Here is a 22,875-nt window from a genome sequence, read left to right on the forward strand (position 1 = left end):
AAAAGAGGCTACAATTTCCAAGAGCTCACCAAAATTGGACAGTTGAAGACTGGAAAAATGTTGCCTGGTCTGATGAGTCTCGATTTCTGTTGAGACATTCAGATGGTAGAGTCAGAATTTGGCGTAAACAGAATGAGAACATGGATCCATCATGCCGTGTTACCACTGTGCAGGCTGGTGGTGGTGGTGTAATGGTGTGCGGGGTGTTTTCTTGGCACACTTTAGGCCCCTTAGTGCCAATTGGGCGTCGTTTAAATGCCACGGCCTACCTGAGCATTGTTTCTGACCATGTCCATCCCTTTATGGCCACCATGTACCCATCCTCTGATGGCTACTTCCAGCAGGATAATGCACCATGTCACAAAGCTTGAATCTTTTCAAATTGGTTTCTTGAACATGACAATGAGTTCGCTGTCCTAAAATGGCCCCCACAGTCACTAGATCTCAACCCAATAGAGCATCTTTGGGATGTGGTGGAACGGGAGCTTTGTGCCCTGGATGTGCATCCCACAAATCTCCATCAACTGCAAGATGCTATCCTATCAATATGGGCCAACATTTCTAAAGAATGCTTTCAGCACCTTGTTGAGTGGGGGACGGAGGGGCGTGACTCTGGGACGCCAGAGTCACTGTCGAGCCCTCTTGAGGTGTCGTGGGCTAGTCGACGAAACACTGAGGACGGAAGGTGCCACTTGAAGACCCTAGAGATGTCCCCTACTCGGCTCAATCCACAGACGGTTGTCGTGCTGGTCCACTGGGGAGACCACACTGTAGTTGCAGCCGTTGTGTGTGCTGACGCGCCAAGTACACTGTAGCCGTTAACGCCGGACGGAAGGAGATTCACATCACCATATGGAAGGAAGCATAAATGGATGGAGAAGCATAGGTTACTGTAAAGCTACGTCTTAGTTTGTGCTCATCTTGGCGAAAGCCGAGTACAAATCAGCATGAAGTTTTAACATCTACTCTTGTGTAATGGAAATCATGTTGAATCAATGCCACGTAGAATTAAGGCAGTTCTGAAGGCGAAAGGGGGTCAAACACAGTATTAGTATGGTGTTCCTAATAATCCTTTAGGTGAGTGTGTGTGTATATATATATATATATATATATATATATATATATTTAATATAAGCCTAGTCATCCAGTATAAGAATTAAATATTGGTGGGTCTGATATATCTAATTTCCTCCTTAATGTATCATCATGTGTGCTGAATGAAGAACCGGTTCATGTTCCTCTCTGTTCACTTCCTTACTTTCAAGTACCATTCTGTACTACTTTTGTTGCCTTAATCACATAGGTTGCATTCATTCTTTGGGAATTTCATCTCCCAGCCCACATAGATTTTTGGTAATTTTGCTGTCAGATCCTGTTCGTCCCCCAGCTGCCCATCAGAGTGCAGTCTGCAGAAACAGAATAAGAGATTAGAATTGGCCTTGCGTTTTCATTTTTACAAATGTCTGTAAGGATCAGCTGCTGCTCTGAGACCCTCTGCCTCAGTGGGAGATGAAACATGCAGGAAGAGGGGTAAAAAAAAAGAAGAGATGAATTTGCAAGAAGTGAAAGATAGAATAGTGAGAGAACAGTGTTTTGTTTATCCATAAAAACTGTGCTAGTCAGCACTGTAGTGTTTTGACCTTTTGTGTTTTTGGCTTTGTGTTTAATTCCAATATCTTATTATCAAATCACCAGTCCTATCTATAAGCACCTATATCGTGCAATAAGCCTGAATCTATACAGTAAATCACACCGAAATCAAAGCATTACATTACATGCCCTCATGACATGTAAGCTGGAATACACAGGAAATGAAACTGCTCTGTGTGAAAGGCTGTGATTTTATATTACCAGTACTGCATGTTCATCAAAATACTCTGGGATCAGCTGAACAGGAAGCATCAGAAGTTGAATTAGAGTTCAGCACAGGGTATTTCCCCAAAACCTTTAAAGGGGTTCTTTACCACTGGTCTTTACAACTTTTCAAGAAAAGTTGGCTGCCTAAACAATAGAAAGGCAAAGCTTTTTTTTTTAATCGTTGCTACCTGACTACAGAAAACAGAGTAAAATAGGTAGGAACCTTCAACACCCATGTGTTGTGATTGGTCAACCGCTTCGAGCATGTTCTGGAAATGTTGTACCCCTTACCGTAACCGTGTTAGATCTGGGGTAAAAACAGTGTCTCTTGGACATGGGCGACAACACACTAATAATGCAACTCAACCAGGCCTTGTCCCCGATATTGTGTGCATGCCTTGGGCGGGAATATTGTGACGTACATTCACTGAAGAAAACTACAAGACTGCAATCGAGGTGTCTCAGGGACTTCAGAAACAGTTCTTACTACTATAGAGAATAAATACCTTTGGAATGGACTTTGTGCTTTTTAACTTTGCAGACCGTTTTAATGCTCAAACAGCAACATTACACAATAAAGAAAGTATAAAGACTTTTATCACCGTTTCACTCTGCCACAGGAGACCCAGCAGATCCCCACTGAGGAGGTGCAGCTAGAAATCTACCTGTCCAATGGCCAGAAGGTCAAAGTCAACATCCTCACATCTGACCAGACCGAAGATGTTCTGGAGGTGAGAATGTTGTCTTGTAACCGTTTCCAAAGCACAGATCTGATTCATGTTCTCAAAGCACATTCTCACTGTCAGGTTTATGCCTTTATGTAGTTTTGAATAGTAATTTAGTTCTCGACATTTTCATTGTTATAGTGAGCAAAAGCAACGTTTCCACCGAAATTACCCGGAATAATTTGTCCCAGGAACTTCTTTCCCCCCAGACCTGTTGCTGCCTGCATTTCCATCAATGCTGCGTGAACTCAACCAATCAGCATGTTCAGCGCCCAAGTCCTACCCCTGAAAGTAAAAAAGTACTACCTCGCGAGCAGGGACTTTCTAATGGGGAAAATTTTATCCGGACCTTCATTTAGACCCGGGTCCCTGCGGTCAAAACACACCGAGTGCCACCCCAATGTCCCTAGTTCCTGTAGTGGAAATGCGGCTTAACATGAATATCCTGTACACTCATGTTCATTCATATCTTGTCACAAAAATAAACTCGCATACATAAAAACAGGACATAAACACTTTTCTGATTTAACAAGTAAAGAATTTATATTAGCACTTTCAAAGTGAACACAATTCAATTTGTTTATTGCTCAACAATAGGTATAGTCTCATGATATAAACCAAACTAATAATGTTCAGTTTCCTGTATTTTTCCAGATATTATTGTGGAGTTCTTTGTAAAGAAAATGTAACTTTTTATTGAAAAATGTATGATGATAAAAATATTTGAAATAATTTCAAAATACATAATTATTTCAAATAATGTGTAAATGATACATTTAAAAAATAAATGTTTAAATTCTAAATAAAAATACATCTTAAATTTAAAGTGGGACAAAAGTTATTGCAGAATTGCTTTTGTGCAAATGAGATCAGAAAAGAGCACCACAATCTGCCTGTCTGTCCATTGTCTTTATACACACCTGTTAAAACATTTGGGGTTGGTAAGAAATTAATACTTTTCAGTAAGGATGCATTCAATTAATCAAAAGTGACAGTAAATACATTTATCTATTGTTACAGAAGATTTCTGTTTCAAATACTTTCAGGAAGAAATGTTTGAGCACTAAATCATCATTTTAAATTGTAATAATATTTCACAATATTACTATTTTTACTGTAATTTTGATCAAATAAATGCAGCCTTGGTGAGCATAAGAGACTTTTACTTTGATACATTTGGCAAATTGGCAGACACATCCAAAGCGACTTACTGTACATTAAATTCAAGGTACACGTTTGTTTTGTCAGTTCAGCATTCCCTGGGAATTGTAGCCATGACCTTGGCGTTGCTAGCACTATAATGTACCGTTTAAGCTACAGAAATGTTTCTTTCAAAACACTGACCCTACACTTTTGGTAGCATATGTACACATATAGTCCACTGTAAGTGTAACACAGACTAAACCCGTTTATTATTTCTTTGGAATGCATTAACTAGAAGGCAAATAATTATGCAATGAATCATGATCCGTTTTAATGCAATTGAATATAAATAATGTTGTGCTGTACAAGTCTTAGTCTGTACAATAAAAGTCCATCTTGTGTTTTTTACCTGATTTTTCACTTAGACCTGCTCTCCAATCAGTGTAACACATATTCCAGCTTAAGTCTTAAGGGCTTTAAGAAGCTCTTTGTGGATCAGAGTTTTCCCACGTGCACCGCACAGAGCCATAGCAGATCCAAGCTCTCATTAAAATGCCCCATGCACCCATATGCAGCACACACTGCTCTCCGCTGTGCTATTCAACCACAGTGATGGCCCAAAGTGCCCTTTAGCACCTGATGGAAGTGAGAAAGTCAAGTGTTGTGCATAAATGTAGTGAAGAGTAACTTGATCATGGGACCTCCTTGGGTGTAATGTTTAACACTTGATCGCACAACACTCCTGTAAAAGAAAACACTTCGGAAAGTTTTGACATGAGAAAATCTTGTATGTTTAAAAAATGCCATATCATTTAATACGAAATTATAAAATAGAATATGAATCCTACAGTAGTAAAAAAAAAAAACCACTGTAAAAGCATGGTAACACAGCATGGGCATTTACTCGTCTATTCTAAATCCACATACACGCATAATTTATCAAGATTGTGTGTTTTGCCTATGAATACATATGCATGTCTTGTGAATAGGTTTAGTCTCTTCTCTTGTGGGTAATAATGCGCGCTGTGTAGATTAATGATGTTTTAATGTCCTCATCAGGCTGTGGCCTCAAAGCTTGACCTTCCTGATGAGCTGGTGGGATATTTCAGCCTCTTCCTGATTCAGGAGCGGGGGGATGGGGGCTGCACGTGTGAGTATAACATTTGACCTATTTAATTCGGACCTTTTGTACAGATATTTGCCATCACAAGATTTGGAAAGTGACTTGGCTGTTATTAAATGGTATCTGAAAGTCAACATACTTCCTCTGGACTGGATCTAAATGCAGTCCTTGCAGCTCAAAAAGAGGGTCTGTGTTCTGTTGAGATGGCCGCCCACTCTTTTCAAAAGTAAACTGAGGTCAAGTAGATGAAACTTCGGTCAAGCTGTTGTTGGAATGGCACACGCAGCTCTGCTATAGGCCTGTAATGCATGTTAGGCAAACATTGTCATTTTTATTGCTTGTACTTACATTAATTGAATTAAGCCCAAACCCTAAGTATTCAACTTTTTTTGTGTAACCTGTCTTGTATTGTTTTAGCTCCAAATATCAATATGCCAATAATGTAACAACACATTCACATATTCACAGTTCTCTGTTATCACATCAGTTAATAGTCACATGACATGCAGGTAAAAGATACACATCACATTGTTGTTTTAGGAACCCAATCATTTCAGTAATTATTATATAATATTACATCTCCCTGTTTCACAGACGAGGCTTAAAATAGTCCCAGACTAAAATGCATGTTTAAGCGTTTTAAACGAAAGCAATTTGCACTAACATCTCTTAAAATTTGTCAGTGCCACTGTGTTGTCTCAAGATGCACACCAGTAATGTTTGTATCTAAGGCATGTTGATAAAAGCTACTTAAATGTCCTAATTGAACTAAGGCCTAACCCTGGCTTAATCTAAGCCCTGTCTATGAAACCAGGCCTATAAAATATGATATTATTATTATTAGTGTTGTTGTTGTCACCTCTAATTTAAAATACAATACTATTGTAATGATAGTTGTACTGTACAATAAAAAATATTTGATAATTACAATTAATTTATTGTTTTCTACAACTTACAATCATAATATTTGTCTTAAATTCTTTAATGTTAAAACCTCAAGCTTTTATTTTGGCGAAAACTGCAGGTTTAAAAGGAAAGCTTAGATATTTTGACCATTTATGTACATGACAACTGCGTTTTGGGGACCTGAAAATGCTAACTTTTGAACAGTTTTTGAAAACTATAGCGTTATTGTCTTCTTCGAGTCTATTTGTGAAAACGGTGACGTCATGCGCATGCATATTGCGTGTTTGGTCTATAGGCGTAGTGTTTTTTTACAAAGTGACTGGGCTGGCATGCATAAATACAGCATTTTTAGTCGTTTTAGCAGATCTGTATGAACGGAGATCGTTTTGACAGCATACCCCAAGCGTACACAAGTCTGTGTTTAGTTTACAACAGGTTTGCTTCTTGTTACAAGTCTGGTGAAAATGCTGACAACGTATGTCCACAAAAATGTTGGAAATCATGCAAATGTGAAAACTAAATGAGCTTGGTGAAAATAAAATTCCCATAGGAACCCACAAATGAGAAACCCTGTTCTAAGCAGTAAGACGTTAATTTTCACCTTGCCGACAATCAGACAGACAAACAAAGTCCCATAAGGGCCAATAAGCAACTACCCAGAACACCTCAGCAACTGCATAGCAACGTACTGAAATCACTCTGAAACTGCATAGTAACACCCTAGCATCGTGATGATGAGTCTTGCACAGAAAAGCTAATGTATAGAAATATATTAAGAAATGTTACCTGCTAACCAGTAATCATTATTTTCTTTGTAAGCATTCAAAGATGATGCCTTTATCAGCTTTGTGGTAAAACAACACATTGCATACTCTTGAGAGGGGACATTTAGTTCTGCATTTAGTTGCCTAGAGGTTGAAAGACAACATGAAACATTGCTTCAATAGAAATTTCCTCGTTAGTCTGTTATAAACAATGTTTGTTGAGACTTTATTGGCAGGAGTAAATGCAACAGCAGCAGTATTCAAATTGGTTGTCACTGTATTGATTAATTGTGTATGGCCTGAAATGTCCTGTGCAGAGAAATAGTACTTGCTCCATCTGAAATTAACCCGATTGTACACTCACCGCGAGGAGTTGTGTTTGCTCAAGATCATGTTTAATAATATTCTGGCTTCAAGCGCCTTTTCGAATGACCAAGAGTGTATCTATCATTTTTCTATGAACACCCCCCAGAGACAAAATAAATGAATTTCCTGAGTCCAGAATCTTTCTTTTCTTGTGCAATACGTATCAGTTCAGTGCGCAGGGCAAATTAATTTGTAAAGAACAGGCTATTTTTTCCTCCAATGTTCTCTTTCCAATTCTGCCGTCATCGTGTTACAGAACTGAAAATCTTTCAAAGGATAAATCCCTTGGAGGGCAGTAGAGTTATTGGAAGTGGAATTGTTATTTTTCTTTAGACTTCACAGACTCGGTCCAGTTCTTGAAACTGGAGGGCATCTCTTCTCTGATTTAATGCAGATGTCTGGCAGCCGCTCTCCTTGTCTGCATGTAACGCCGTTTTGTTTGTGTGGAACTTTCCATGTCTACTTTTTTTATATGAGCTGTCATTGTTCGACTACTTTTAGCACAGAATCCTCACGCATCCCTGAGGAATGACATGCTATGTGCCTCCCACTCGGTTGCCAGATCCTCACCTGAAATGATCTTAATTCTGCCTGATAGGATGAAAAACAGTCCCCATAAGAATCCTTCCCAAAAAATGATTTCTTGGCAGAAACATGCATGGAGAAAAATAAAGGCCTGCTAACAGAACCTGATTTTCTATTGAGTGATGGTGGAGCCAAAAAAAAAAAAGAAATATGTGCCAAAGAATGTCTGTTCTAAAAACAGAAAAAAATCCTACTCTATTAGTATTATTATTATAAATACTGGAAACAATTATAAATAAATACTGTAGTAGTAGTAATAATAATATTATAATGACAATAATTTGAGATCTTTACAGTGACAACTATATGCAATAACCATACAAAGCAATTAGAAACGTGGTGATGTAGTGCATATGTATTTGTTAAGATATTCCCATCACATAATACCGTTCTTGTCTTAACATGCTGTCTAATGTCAACTACTGAAAGGGTAAGCCAAAGAGTAGAATGAACTGTTGTGATGGCATGCACTATGCTATAGATCTAACTGTCGTCTCTTCTTCTTTTCACACTCCTGTTTTTAATGTTTCTAAAAGCTCAGTGCCCATTTCAGTTCAATCCCTGGCTTCCATTTCTCCCTCTTTCCCAACTCTAGAGAAAACGTCTTTTTCTAACAGCTGCAGTATTTATTCTCTCCCTCCCTCTGTTCCTCCTCTCTTGCACAAAGTGATAAACATGTTATTGTGCCTTCTACGGCTTTAGCCAGATGGATTCTCCCCCATCTCACTTTGTTTGTTGTCATTGTTATTACTCTCCAAATGTCCTTGAGTCTGAAGGCACTCAAACATTTCATCTGGTCTCTCATTCCCTCCATCCAAACCTCTCCGACCTCCCACGGTGCCCCAGACGTGAGAAAACTGCAAGAATTTGAGCTGCCCTACGTGTCCATCACCAGCCTGCATAGTCCCGACTACCGTATTGTCCTCCGTAAAAGGTACAAAACTCATTTTGGAAGAGATTTTTGAGCATTATGTCCAATTGCAGGGTATGTATAACAAGAGAATATATTTATGTAGCTCAGGGATGAAGTGATTTGATGTTCTGGCTACTTCTATAACAAAAACAGCCTGTTTAAAGGGATAGTTCACCCAAAAATGATTTACTCATCCTAAACCTGTATGACTTTGTAGCTATGTTATTTTGAAGAGACCATATTAGTGTTTTAAGCTTCAAAAAGGATCCAAAAGCACCATAAACATTGTCATTTCAAGTCTACGGAAGCCATATGATAGCCGTACTTTGAAGAACAGATCAAAAACGAAATATTCTGATTCATGAACCAACCATTCGGATCAGTTTTATGAACTGAAACATCTGACTTATTGATTTTCGATTAATGACTTAAATCGTGTTATTTTCCTCACACAAAGTTATCAGATATGTTGTAATATCCCAGAAGTCACATGAACCATGTGTTTTGTCATTTTTGAGCTTGACCGCTACAGTGCTTATTCGGTTTTATTAAATGGATAATAATAATAATAATGTCCAAGATATAAAAAAATGTTCTACCGAATAAAGTCATACAGATTTGGTATAACATAAGGTTGAGTAAATGATGACAGAACTTCCTGAAGTCTAACTTTAAGTCCTCTCAAAGGGCTATTCAACACATGGATATTTGCTTTAGGAAGAGGTACCCCACAGGGGGTAGATCCATCTTCACCCTGTTTTAAATCCTAGAGAGGCACTTTTTTGCCTTCCTGTTGTAGTGGTGGGTAATGTATTATAGTTACCACAGCCAACTGCTCGTGCGGTTCTGTGCAGCAGTCGTTTTCGTATTTCCCACTTTAGACTTTTTGGATTTGAGGACAGCTTGATTTAGACATCTCTTTTGTAACTCAAATGTCTTTTATAACTCTGAACTACTGCGCTTTACACAATCTCTGAAGTAGTTTAGAGCAATTCAAACTTCATTATTTACTCACAGGAAAGGGCCAATCTGCTCACAGCTTATACATTTGGATGTTGCTAGTGGTTTATGAACCGCAGTATATTCATCAAATGCCCTTTGGAGTGCACGGTTTATGTAATGCCATAATTTGAGAGAATCGAGGGAGATTATTTATGTAAAACCACAAGCATGGGCATAGAAAACACCATGTGTTTCACCATGTGTAGTGGAAGCAGGTGTGAAGGTGTTATGTGAACATACATTTCCCATTTTAGCATATTAGCACAGCTCAGCAGGGATTATTTTGCTAAAATGGTTCCACTTTCACCTCTTATATATATCCTTACCTCTGAATCTCACACCTCTTCATCATGTACGGTTGAAAAAGGTGCATTTCTTTTCAGTCCCCTCAGGAGAACCACAGGCCTCTTGACCTACTTTACAGGAGCTTACAGACAGCCTTCAGCCAGATCCACCTGTTCACTACATCAGGAATGGGATATAGATCTGGCTGCTAACAGTGACCGGAAATGCGTATAAAACAGTACAGATATATTTTAAATAGAGTAAATAAATTTGACTGCATTTTTGATCTAATAAATGTAGCCTTTGTGAACATAGGAGTACATTTTTGAAAAGTTCCCATGTCTTTTTTTCTGCTCGCTGTCTGTCATGTATAGTTTAACCCTAGAATGCATGAACTAAAAGTCCTGCACGAATGCATAAAGGGGGTCAAAGTGACCCGTACTGGAATTAATGTCCTATAAATTAAATCATTTAATTAATTGATTATACACAGATGTTTTAATATATCAAACATGTTTATTATAAAAGATGATTGTTTTTAATGCAGTTGTACTTTTTCTTTATTTTCTTATTTAGATATACTATAGAGTATATTCCCCACATTTCTCACAGACCATGTGAAAATGATCTTTTCAGACAGAGAGAACATTTCACATAAGATTTGCAGAGCAGAGTTTGCACCTTTTCTTTGTTTCTTGTAGCTTTTCTCTACTGCATCTGAATTTGCATACTGTCTGAGTAGGTTCTACATTTGAGAACTTCATGACTGTTAAAAATGATGCATGTGTATAGTATGAATAAAATATTATCAAGCATGAATGTGTGTAGTATGGATGCAGTCTGAATATACTACATCCGCTGCCATGTTAGCATCGTCATGTGAGCTATAGAGTGAGTGTTGTCATTTCCCTGCCATTTGTAACTCCTCTCCAATTTTCCATGGATAGTAGTGTCCATTGGATGTGAAATTCCAAATCTTGGCATAACTAGAAGGTTATCCGGGTATACTTTTTTTTTCTTTTAATGTTCTTTTTTTTTTTTACTACAGTTTTTTTGAAAACTGAATTCAGACATACTACTTATTTCACATACTGCTTTTCACCTACCATATAGTACGAAGATGTGTATTCAGACACGTGATTGGTGTCTGAGGCAAATTCTTGGCTCGGAGAAAATAAGTCAGCACAGATTTTTAAGTAATACATAAAATGTCAAGAAAATAAATTTTATTATTGACTGAAACGTATCCAAAAATACCGTGAGCCCAAATTCAATAGGAAATGAATACGGGTCGATTTGACCCCCTTTATGCATTCTTGACGAAGAATCTGATCTGTCACATTCATGACATAGAAATATGAAAATGACATTGATGAGGGTCAGAAACATTTTTTTTTTTTTTTAGGAATTCATGGAATATATATAAATGTTTTCAATAAAGAAATAGTGTGCACATCCAGAAACTTTTGGCAGGTGCTCGATCAAATAAAGCATCAAACTCAAAATAAACAAAAATCGGCACACTGCTACTTCTGCTCCCAAGAATTTATTAAAAAGAGCAACGTTTCAACCCAAAACCTGACAATGCCTGACAAAGACCATTTGGGTCGAAACGTTGCTCTTTTTAATAAATTCTTGGGAGCAGAAAGTAGCAGTGTGCCGATTTTTCTATATAAATGTTCTCATTGATAAAATATTAAAAACATCACAGCATGTCCCTTTATGCATTCTAGGGTTAAAAAAAATGTTCAATCATCAATCGCTAAAAGCTTTCAAATGAGATTTAACGGATATCCAGTCTTGGCTGCTATGGGAACAATATCTATTGTTATGCAAGATTGTATCTCTGTGCTCTTACAAACTCTGCTAAAAACATATTTCTGCCCACAGCGTGATGAAAATAGTTTTTGATATGGACGTTCAGGATGGCCATTGAGCTGAAGACTGCTTGTTTGCCCGATTATCATTTGCTTCTAGGCACTGCAGCAGCATTTGTTCAATAGCATATAAGATACTATTTCCATATAGATTTAGGCAGATGCTTTGTTACAGGACAGAACTCTTCTTTTGTCTACGTTTAACTTAATGAAATATTTAATTGAATGTTTTGTAGACAATTGTTCTTTGTTCTTGTCAGATCCTCAGGCATGTGTACATAAAGGGTGTGATTATGCAGTAAATTGCAGTGCACATGATTTTAGTGCTTAATGGTTTTAGATGATAGATCAGACAACGGATGTGATCAAAAGGTCAATTATAGTATGTCCATGAAATAATGTTCAAATCATTATTGTCTCTTGTCCTATTCTCAGCTACTGGGACACAGCGTACGACAGTGATGTCATGGACGACCGTGTGGGACTCAACTTGTTATATGCTCAGGTAACAGTCTCATATTTTAAAAGGTTGTTTTTGTTTTAAAAGGTTTTAAAAGTTGTCAATGTGCATAATGGTTCTGGCAAGTAACGTTGCTTATGTTCTAAATTGGTCATTTCTTTTTAGTTATTTACACTTTGTGGGATTCATCCAAAAAAGGCTTAATTATAGTTGTCTCTGCCAGTGTTGTTGCTTTCGTTATCAAAAATCGAAAAGTTAAACATTTTTACTAACTTGAATAAAGACATAATAACCTAAGAAAAATGTCAAATTATTTCTTATGACTCTAACACTAACTAAACAAAAATAAATGTAATGTTATATTATAAAACTGACAACCTATCTGTATATAGATAATTTACTGAATAGCAGTAACACTAGACTGCTGAGAAATGAATACGCCATTAAACATTTTAAAATAATGCCAGTTGTGTTTTACCTATGCGTATTGTGTATTAACTTCCAAAGCCATAAAATACTGAAACGGTACAAATTTACAATAGTGCTCAGCTAACATTTATTAATCTTAGATAATTAGTTAGCCTGTTAACTGTCACCCCCCTTTTTTTGCATAGACATAAAAATCACTATCCAAACTTAAATGGTTGTAATTCAGGAATGCTTTGGAATATAGACCTATGGCTGGTCTTGTTTTAAAGAAGACATTTTGCAGATTATTGTAGAAGTCTAGAAATTATAAAAAATGAAACAGAAAAAAAGTTACATAAGTTTGAGTTTATGAAATTGTGTAATGTAAAAATATAATTATTAATATTTTATATAAAATATATATATTACAAAATATATTTTACTCTAAAACTGCAAGAAAATTAAAGACAAAAATCTGAACAAGTTGTATTCCAAATTTTAGGTTGATATCTAAAAAAATGAGCTTTCAGTAAGATTTTATTTGGGCGCAGGACCCAACTTTTTAACTAGACTCCATTACTACCCATATAAGGGCGCCTCCATTTTCATATATGTTTTGAGTGATCTGAACCATGTATTTCCATAATTTTCATACAATTTATGAAGTAGACATCCTATTCAGAAGTAGTATGGGTGGTTTGGCAGTATTTGATTTGAATTCAACCTCTAATAAATGCATAAAAAGACTACGTTATAGCGTTATAGCTCGCAGCCAATCAGAAATCGAGAATCCATAAATTTTTCTTTATATTTAAAACATTTTCAGTCCTTTTTTTCTCATAAAATGGAATTGGTGTTATCTTTTGAACTCATGGCATGAAAACAAACTGAGGTTTCTACCAATCTTTCATGATTTTTCGTGTTTATTGTTATTTCAAAATAAAGGCCTAAATACTCCTAATGAATATGAAATATTCTTGTTGCAAATTGATAAATTACTGCTCCTCTGTAATTTATTTTAGATAACAGCCGCCACGTTTTCATGAAAACTAGAGATTTTAAGCTTTCAAATGATATATAGTTTGGCAATATTACTTTAGGTTTTTACTAAGATATTATTGTTTTAAACATGCAATGGCAAATGGGCCCGCCGGTGGGCCCATGAAGGTTAAGAGGTTGGATAGTTAATTTTATATATAAATTTTTTAAATTATTGTATTAAAAACTAACACGAATTAACAATGAGCAACAGTAAGATTAAGTAACATGTAAGGTTAAGTAACAAACTAAGATGAATGCAGAAAAATACTGTTCGTTGTTAGTTCATGATACCAAACTAGTTTGAACATATTGAATACTATTGTAAAATGAAAATAATTGCATGAAAACTAAATTTAAACTAGAAATAAAAACTAAACCGACTGCATATTGTGCTGGGATTGAGACTTATTTGATTAAACTACACAAATATCCTTTAAAAACATATCATTTATTCAAAAGTCAAGTTCAGAGTGTGAGAAACCTTTTTCCCCCTTCTTCCTCTCAGACGGTGTCTGACATTGAGCGGGGATGGATCCTTGTGAACAAAGAGCAGCACAGACAGCTGAAATCCCTACAGGAAAAGGGCTCAAAGAAGGAGGTACGGCTGAGCTCCACCACACACGTTATTTGATCTCCCTAGTGTCTATGAGCTGGGAAGAAATGGACTGCTTCTATAAAAGCTGAAGTCCATTCTGAGACCTGACTGACTGTATAATGATGAAGCTTCGTTAATCTAATCATTTGTGCTTGTTAGTTTACCATCTGTGTGTCCAACTATGTTTTCTCCCACAGTTCATCAGATTGGCTCAGACACTGAAGTACTACGGCTATATCAAGTTTGATCCCTGCATCACAGATTTTCCAGAGAAGGGCTGTCATGTTATAGTCGGTGCCGGCAACAATGAACTCAACTTTCATGTCAAACTGCCCAGCGAACAGATGAAAGAGGGAAGCTTCAAAGTCACGCGCATGAGATGCTGGCGGGTCACTTCATCTGTAAGTTTGATAGATAAGGCCGGGCTTTTACAATACAAAGTCTTAAGGTGTAGTCGCATTAGCAAACTTGTCCATTGTCCATTGTGTAGCAATGTATGAAGCACAGCTCAAACATAAGCCACTTTCAAACCAAGCAGCTTTTTTTGTTGGTCAATGCAGCGCATTGGCTTGTCCAATTTGAACACAAGCGAAATATGTGTGGGGAACTTGTTCGCCTTCATGCAGATTCCAATTCAAATTATTGGATAAGTAACTGTAAATATAAGCGCACATTTATGCCGGATTCACAATGCACGATATCAGGCCGATTTTGGCAAAACCCGTTTGACGTAGGGTGTCGTGGTGATTCGTAAATTACAATGCCCGCCGTGATGTCGTATGATGTAAATAGTATGTTGTTGTCAACGTTAGACATTTCAAATGTCTTTCAGAGGCTGAATTTGCACAAAAGCTTGTAATTTAGCAGTTCCACAGTACCAGAGTACTTTCCTAAAGTTTAAGAGTAGTTAGTTAAGGTTCTTGACCTTGTGAAATCAAATAAGCTCATGTTTTTTTAAGGAAGAACTGCATTTTTAGAACTAATTAGACACTGTTTTTGTCTGTTTTAAATAGATATAAACAGGCGAGCAGTATTTAATTTTATTTTAGCCTGCTTTATTTAAAAACCCTTTTTTTTCCAAATGATCTGTTCTACTTTTTACAGTTAAGATGTAGCAACATTCCTTTTGCATCTCCAGACAACTCTTCTCCAAATTCTTTCTATGACTGTTCCTTCAGGCATGTCTGGTTGGTCTATTTCTGAAAATGGGAAGTTGCAACAACCAAAAAGCCACTTACAGAAGGAAAAGAGACTGTGCTCTTTGTCTCTTTGTTCACTTATAACTGTCAGCTATCCATCCATTCATCTATCCATTCATATTTATTTCATGAGACTCCTGCCCTGCATTTACACTAAATGTATCCCTTTATGGTTTTCGGCAGCCATATTAGTATACAAGAATTAGGAAACAAAATAAAGATTATCAAAAATCTTCATTCTAAAATGGATGAATGCGCGTTCTGGTGTTTCATTAGCGAGTGGAGGTTGTCTATGCTCCACTCTTCTTCAGTGGTCTTGGCTTGGTATTTGCCTTAGAATAGTAAGGCAATCTAATGAGGTCAGAATGGCGCTGAGGATGCTGGGACTGCACAGCCATGTCTTTCTAATGGGACTGAGAGAGTTTCCTTTGTCTGTGTAAAGAAGTTGTGTGTTTTGTGTCATCTGAGACAATTCTAATGAGACACTTTTATGTTTTGTGCTCGTATCCAATGTAATTATTAGGACAATGACATTTAGAGCAGAGCTAATGATGACTAGTTGAGCTTTGAAGGTAATTGCCATGTAGAGGAGTTTAGAAATGGCCGCTGTAATTGCCTCGACACAAATAACAATGATTATGATGATGGTATTTGTGATGACCCGGCTTGACTCTACAGCAGGTGCCTGTGGCGAACGGTACCGCAAACCCAAGCAGCTCCAGTAAATGTGATGTGAAACTAGAGCTGGCCTTCGAGTACTTGATGAGTAAAGACCGTCTGCAGTGGGTCACCATCACCAGTCCACAGGTCAGTCGCAGAATTCTGTTGAAATTGAATACTATTTCAAGTCTAAATAAATGAAAAATGAAATGCTAAAAATAAAGAATTATTTTAAACGCTACAGGTGATTACTGAGATTAGACCGCTGGACTAAGGGACTTTTTGTTTGTTTTTTGCTCCAGGCCATCATGATGAGTATCTGTCTGCAGTCTATGGTGGATGAGCTAATGGTGAAGAAATCTGGCGGAAGCATTAAAAAGGTCACTAGATCTATGTTTGTCTTCTTGTAAAGACCTGTCAAATATCTGGGAATATCTTTCAGTAGGTTGATGTGACTGTGTTTTTTTTTTTTAAGTTTAAGTTTGTCATAATGGATTTGTTTTTGTCACATGGAACTGGCATGATAAACCCTTTCAGGATAATAGGCTTAATATGTGGTATATTTGAAACTGGATTTTCAATAGCTGGGTTTCAGTCACGTGATTATGATGACGCGCGAAATTCAGATGGAGGGCAGGGAGTGACGAGATGGAGGAAAGTCCGCACTGTACTACTTTACACGCTATTACAAGAGAAAGATATAAACAAAAAATCAAACATATGTTGGACGTGATCCTTACGTTATGAAGAGATGAAGAGGAGCGATTTTTCAACTGAATTGAAAGATTTTCCTGCCATCGAGGCGCTAGATATCAGCAACTACCTCGTCTTACAGACATACTTTGACTTTACAAAGTTCGGAAACGTTACACAAACACAGTCACTTAAGTTGTATTAACTCACCTTTGACGAAGTGATCACTGCCAGTGTTGCCAACTTAGCGCCTTTGTCGCTATTTTTAGCGACTTTTCAGACCCCTTTAGCGACATTTTTTCAAAAAAGCGACTAGCGACAATTTTAGCGACTTTTTGGACAAATCTCAGTAACCTCCAAATGTTGCCAGTACTGTCCTGCGAGCGCGAGGTCTTGCTTTCTCCCTGTCGTCACTCTCTCTAGCTGCGTCTCCCCTGTTCAGTGAATGACTGAGAGGAGCGCACGGCCGCTGACAGACGCGAATGAGCAATGTTTTTCCATGGACTTATCACTTATCTGATTTTCTTTTGTTTTATATTTAAAGAATTAAGTTTGACCATTTTAATTTTATTTCTTTTCTTGTGCTTATTACTTGTAATACTCACTAGCACAGAGCTTAGTTCATCCGGTTCCCTAACTCTCTCAATTCAGATAATGTTCCACATAGGCCTATAAAAAATGTAATCATTCACTATATTATAGCTACTCGTTCAATTGTCTGACAACAAAAAAATAGGAAATGAGAACAGCTTTATTTGACATTCGGCTATATTATATTGAATAGAGCATTAATTTAGAGAGAAAACGCACTAGGCTGACAGAACGCAAGTACGACGCGATGACGTCATTAATATGCTAATTGACGTATGATGTCATCTAGCGACAATTAGCGACTTTTAGGGAAGGCCTTAGCTACTTTCCTTTGAAAATAGTTGGCAACACTGATCACTGCACACACGGGCATTTTCCCATTCGGCTCCTCCCGACCGCAGACGTAGGTTTGCAAGCCGTTTTTCCCGGAGTTTTTCGGTCAATTTCTTGCATTTTCCCCCCTTATGAACAACAACTTTTGGTACACGATAAAAACTCCTCGTGGTTTGATCGATTTAAGTAACCATAAACGACGCAAAACATAGGCATTTTGAGTTTGTTATAGAGCTTTCTAAATACAGCAAATCACTTCCTGCCCTCCATTTGCATTTCGCGCCATGGCAACGCAGTGGCATGATGTCATATGAAAACAAGCTATTAAATGAATGATGGTGCGTTCACGTGCTCTGGTAATTATGGTAAATACCAAAAGCCGACATGGAAAATGCACATGAACACCCCCTCATGTGGTATTTTCCACTGGGTAACTCGTAGAATATTTTGATGCACGAGTTGCCGAGATGAGATGACCTTTGACCTTTTCAAAATGGCGGAGAGCAACGCAAGAGTTGTGAATGGTAAAAATATGTACTATTCATGATCTAGAAAATATACAGCATATTATTAACCGTTTGAGTTTTGATAAATCATTTTCTTGCTGTAGCAGATGACTTAAAGGTGCCCTAGAATGTTTTTTTATTTTTATTTTATAATGTTTCCTGGGTTACCCTTATAATGTTAGTATGTTTTTTAGATAAAAAATAATCATAATTTAGAAATAAATGGCATTTTTCCTAGCCTGCTTTTAGCCTCTGATTTGAACACTCTTGAAGGGGCGTGTCTGCTGTGGGATTCAGTGTAACCGCGGCCACTGCTGTGATTGGCTGACATGCTTGCATATGAAATAGCAACACATTACATGTGAAACTCTCTCCCGAATACTTTTACTACTGCTATTATACGTTTTTACTATAACAGCTATCGAGATTAACGAATCGTGAGATGTTTTTAAAGTATTTAGATCTATTCCCATCACATAAAATGTTGCCGTGATGAGCATTGAGCAGATGACAGTGTTGATCGCGAGACTGAAGATCTTATCATTGCAAAGCAGTTTCTGCACTCTCTCTGCTTTCACCAATGCAAACACGATGATGTAAATACAGTAAGAGCTTCGTTGTGCAGTAACGTGCGTCATTGATTTCATAACGAGTTTGGCAAGTGTCCAGATAAACTCGCGCTGTGTGGAAAGATTGTTCTTTGATCGCTTTCTGTATATAATTTGTTCACAATTTAAATACGATTATTTTCATCCTACTAAAAGAAACGATGTGAAGCTGATATTTTAGTCACTGGCTTGACTTACTGATGCATAAACAGTATTGAACGATTTTGAGAGAAAGATTACCTGTCTGAACTCGAACAACTACACATCAGAAAGTGTTGCTTGGTAGCTCGATCCGAGGCCAGCTCTGTATTGGCCCAAGTTGAGGAAACAGTCGGTGAAATGTTTGGAAATTTCCAGAGAAAATAAAATTAACCCATTGTTTCTTCAGAGGCTCAGATGAAGGAACTAAAAAATACTTTTGTGTTCATGTGTACTACATCCACACTGAGCAACTGCCATGCTTCGGCTGCACAGTTCCGCCTGGCATTGAGGGCTGGCATTATGCAAATATTTGGAGGCGTACATATTAATGATCCCGACTATTGCGTCACAGTCGGTATTGTGTGGAGAACCGACCGTTTTTCAGGGGTGTTTTTCATAAACGTGAATTAAATGAGAACGCGAAAACAGTCCAGTTTGAGATTCACTCTATGTCATGTCCATGCACTGAACTCTTGTTATTTGACTATACCAAGGTAAATTCAATTTTGAATTATAGGTCACCTTTAAGCAATCTAAAATAGTTTTAGCTAAATAACAGGTCTGAATCTTCATCTTTTTACCACATTACGAAAACAAAAGCACTTGAACGCAATACACTGGTAAATACCAGTTCACAAGTGGAAAATATCATATTTTCCATAGCACGTGAACGCACCATGAGAACGTCAAAAGTAAGCACTGCAACAACAGAAAAAAAGCCCTTGAAAGTTGCAAAAAACAGTGCAAAAAACAACTTTTTTGTTGTTGTTTTCAAGTTATTGCACTTTAATGAAATACTATGAAACATTTTTTTCTGGAATAATGTGTTTCGATGAATCCTGCAAATTAAGACCAGGAATGTGTTTTATGAAAATAAATGTGGTCATGTTTATTTGAAGAGCATTCTCTCTCTTATTCTCTAAGTGTGTGATTGTGATGTGTTTCCAGCAGATGCAGAAGAAGCGACTGAACGGCACGTTCCAGCGGTCTGACAGTCAGCAAGCTGTGAAATCTCCTCCGTTACTGGTGGGCATGGAGGTTTTTGCTACTTTTGATATGGAAGATGTACCATCTGTTAATATGCAATTTTGCATGAATGTTTTTCAGGATTCCCCTGATCCCAGCCGTGAACAAGTAGTCAAACTCTCTGTGAGTGGTCTCTGTTTTTCATTTCATTATAATCAACTTGCATATCTTCTATACTGGTTCATACCAGTGTTATTTTGGTAACACTTTACAATAAGGTTTCATTTGTTAACATTAATGTATTAACTAACATGAACTAACTATGAGCAATTTGTATAGTATTTATTCATCTTTGTTAACATTAATAAAGGCATTAATGTTAGTTTAATAAAAATAAAGCTGTTCATTATGTAATGTTAACAAATACAACTTTTGTTTTGCCAAAGCTTTATGACCAGGCACAGGTGAAGCCACATATTAAGGTCTGGGTAGATTAGATGGTAAACAAACTGTCAGTTCTCGGAAAAATGTGTTGGATGGAGGAGTAATTGGCAGGAATAAAGATCTGAGTGACTTTGATAAGGGCCAGATTGGTATGGCAAGGCAACTGGGTCAGAGTATCTCTAAAATGGCAAGGCTTGTGGGTTGTTCCCCAGGTAGTTGCTAAGGCACAGTTTCTAATTTTTAGTTTAGTCTCAAGTTCTTCTTCATCTAATATTTGTCTTTTATTTTATTTCAGTGTCATTTAAATGAACAAAAAATAAATATTTGTAATCGGTTTAGCTAACAAAAACAGTTTTTTACACTCATCTCCTGTTCTGTTTTTTGTTTTTTTTTCACAGACCAAGCTGTCTTCTGTCTCCCTGAGAGGACTTAGTTCTTCCAACTCAGCCAGTGACATCAGTGGCAATGATTTCCATGGAAACTACGCTTTTGAAGGAATAGGGGACGATGACCTGTGATGGAGTCGTCCTCATAGACTGGACTGAAGGAGTCTGATTCATTTAGCGGTTTCTCTGCGTTGAGTGTAGTTTAATAGATGCCCAGTTCTGCAATAGTGTAACGCCTTTCTGAAAGAATTAGATTAAGGGTCTCAGAAATGGCCTATGAAGCCTCTCATCAGTTTTATGAGAGGCCTCAGATTCAGTGCTCGCTCAATTAAAGTAAAAAAAAAAAAAAAGGATAATTTCAGATTTGAGGCATAATTGGAGATTTCAAAGGTTAGCTCAGGGGAGGTCACCGCATTCAGGCAAGATGTTAATTTAAGGCTGTGATGGAAGTTTCTTCGGCAGACGGCTTCATTGAATCGTACTTCCTTACAAGAGACACAAAATTGTGCTTTTCCTCTAATATGTCTTCTTGCAGGCACAAATTCCTGTCATCTCATTTTCTCTTGCTCCTGACTTTAGTTGCCTACTAGAGCAAGATCCATACCAGCAAATTGTGTTGATATGTTACTTTTAAAATCTATTAAGATTATTATTTAATAGAGAAGTGGTCTGCTTCGTATCGTGCAGTGTGTCAATGTTGCTCAACCTATTGTGTGGTAGCAACAATATGACCTGTAGCTTGGTAGATCTCTGCAGATTCCCGTTTTTTTTTTTTTTTTTTTTTTCAGGAGAGGTAATCTTGCAGCTAACTCGACCTGATGCCTACTGCATATTCTAGATGAAATTGTGGCCTGTTTGTTCTCTGCCTTACGCTGATTCAACCGCCTTACAGTTCAACTTCTCAAAATGAAAATAAAATGTAGCGCCGGACACAAGTTTTCTCATTCTGGCCTCAGCTGTGTCCTGAATCTCGCTTTGTTTTGGTGTTTGCACTAGCTGAACCCATGTTTTTTTTTTTTTGCACAGTATTAAGAAAGGTAGATGACTTGGGTATTTATTGAGATATTGACTGTGGGAAAACATCCTGGAACATTCGCAAGAGGTTTGTAGGTCTGTCAATTGATTTTTTTTTTTGCGCTTTTTGTCTGTGTTCTGTTATTCAAACCAATATATTAAAAAAAGGTTTGTCATAAATGCCAAAATTATAGTTCACTAAAGCATTTTGCACAGAAAAGTAAAATTATGGTAATGTCACTTTTATAAATGTACATGCAATTAAAAAAGTATTCTGAATATTTACTAATACCTGTATTATCTTTAGTATATTACAAAAAATGAACAGTTGATCAAATATAATCCAGGCTGTGTAAAAAAAAAAAAAACTAACTAACAGTTATCAGTGTTTACAAAATTGTAGAAAATTGTCAAAAAAGGAGTGTTTACAAATTTCACATTTCAATTTCAGTGATTGTCTTTGTACACTTTATTTTGTAGAATATCATTCCAGACTTTCATTTTTCATTTATATATACATAAAATCCATTTTGTATTTTACAAATGGCAATCATCTCAGAGGACTGATCACATTGTGCTTGGGAAATGGCTGTATTTCACATTTATGCTGGGGTTTTGACTGTCTGCATTGATTGTCATACTAAATGAAATACTCATATCTTTCATCCCAGATGATTCCCCTTTGTGCAGAATGTTTAATGCAAAGATTGTTTAAATGTTCTGATACTTTGTGCTGTATGGCTGACTATTTTTTAACTGATGACTGTAATTTGTGATTGCCATGTTAATATGTTCACCAGCATCATCTAGGATGAAAAGAGTAAACCGTCTGTACTCTTAAATCTTGTACATCTCTCATAAAGCGTATGAGCATGATTTATTTTTTAAATCGTCACTTCATTTTAGAATGGAATTTAGAGCCTTCTGGGTTTCAATAAACTTAGGTGCCAAACAACGCTGCTCTGTGTATGCGAGTCGTTTTCTGAGGTATTTCAGCATATGAGATTATCATATAGCCTATGTGGCTTGCCTGTAGTAAGTGCGTACAATCCCACACAGGAATCCTACCGCAAAAGGTCCTTAGCATGAAATGTAGCTTTTTGACCTATGATTTGAATGTCAAATTTCCTTTCAATATAAGCTTTGGGCTCAAAACAGGCTCTGGCACTTCAAACTCATTCGCTGGCCGGGGCTCTGTCATCATTAGCGTGTTTACCGGTGCTG

General features: G+C 37.1%; 1 protein-coding gene across 2 annotated transcripts in view; it reads left to right on the forward strand.

Annotated features, from left to right (window-relative positions):
• The window catches only part of snx17 (sorting nexin 17), a 35,201-nt gene extending 14,315 nt beyond the window's left edge, over positions 1-20,886 (forward strand). The window contains exons 5-15 of one of the 2 annotated variants that reach the window (XM_056264472.1): positions 2,478-2,588; positions 4,785-4,875; positions 8,316-8,403; positions 11,982-12,051; positions 13,961-14,053; positions 14,248-14,451; positions 15,928-16,056; positions 16,212-16,289; positions 19,790-19,867; positions 19,949-19,990; positions 20,650-20,886. In XM_056264472.1, coding sequence (XP_056120447.1) covers positions 2,478-2,588; positions 4,785-4,875; positions 8,316-8,403; positions 11,982-12,051; positions 13,961-14,053; positions 14,248-14,451; positions 15,928-16,056; positions 16,212-16,289; positions 19,790-19,867; positions 19,949-19,990; positions 20,650-20,769 — 1,104 coding nt within the window. In that variant the 3' untranslated portion in view covers positions 20,770-20,886. The remainder of the gene's footprint in view (positions 1-2,477; positions 2,589-4,784; positions 4,876-8,315; positions 8,404-11,981; positions 12,052-13,960; positions 14,054-14,247; positions 14,452-15,927; positions 16,057-16,211; positions 16,290-19,789; positions 19,868-19,948; positions 19,991-20,649) is intronic. The other variant, XM_056264473.1, reaches the window with a different exon arrangement.
• Positions 20,887-22,875: the final 1,989 nt, after the last annotated feature.

The sequence above is a fragment of the Rhinichthys klamathensis genome, unplaced genomic scaffold, assembly GCF_029890125.1.
Source record: "Rhinichthys klamathensis goyatoka isolate OS25496 unplaced genomic scaffold, OSU_Roscu_1.1 h1tg000221l_1, whole genome shotgun sequence".
Taxonomy (NCBI): domain Eukaryota; kingdom Metazoa; phylum Chordata; class Actinopteri; order Cypriniformes; family Leuciscidae; genus Rhinichthys; species Rhinichthys klamathensis.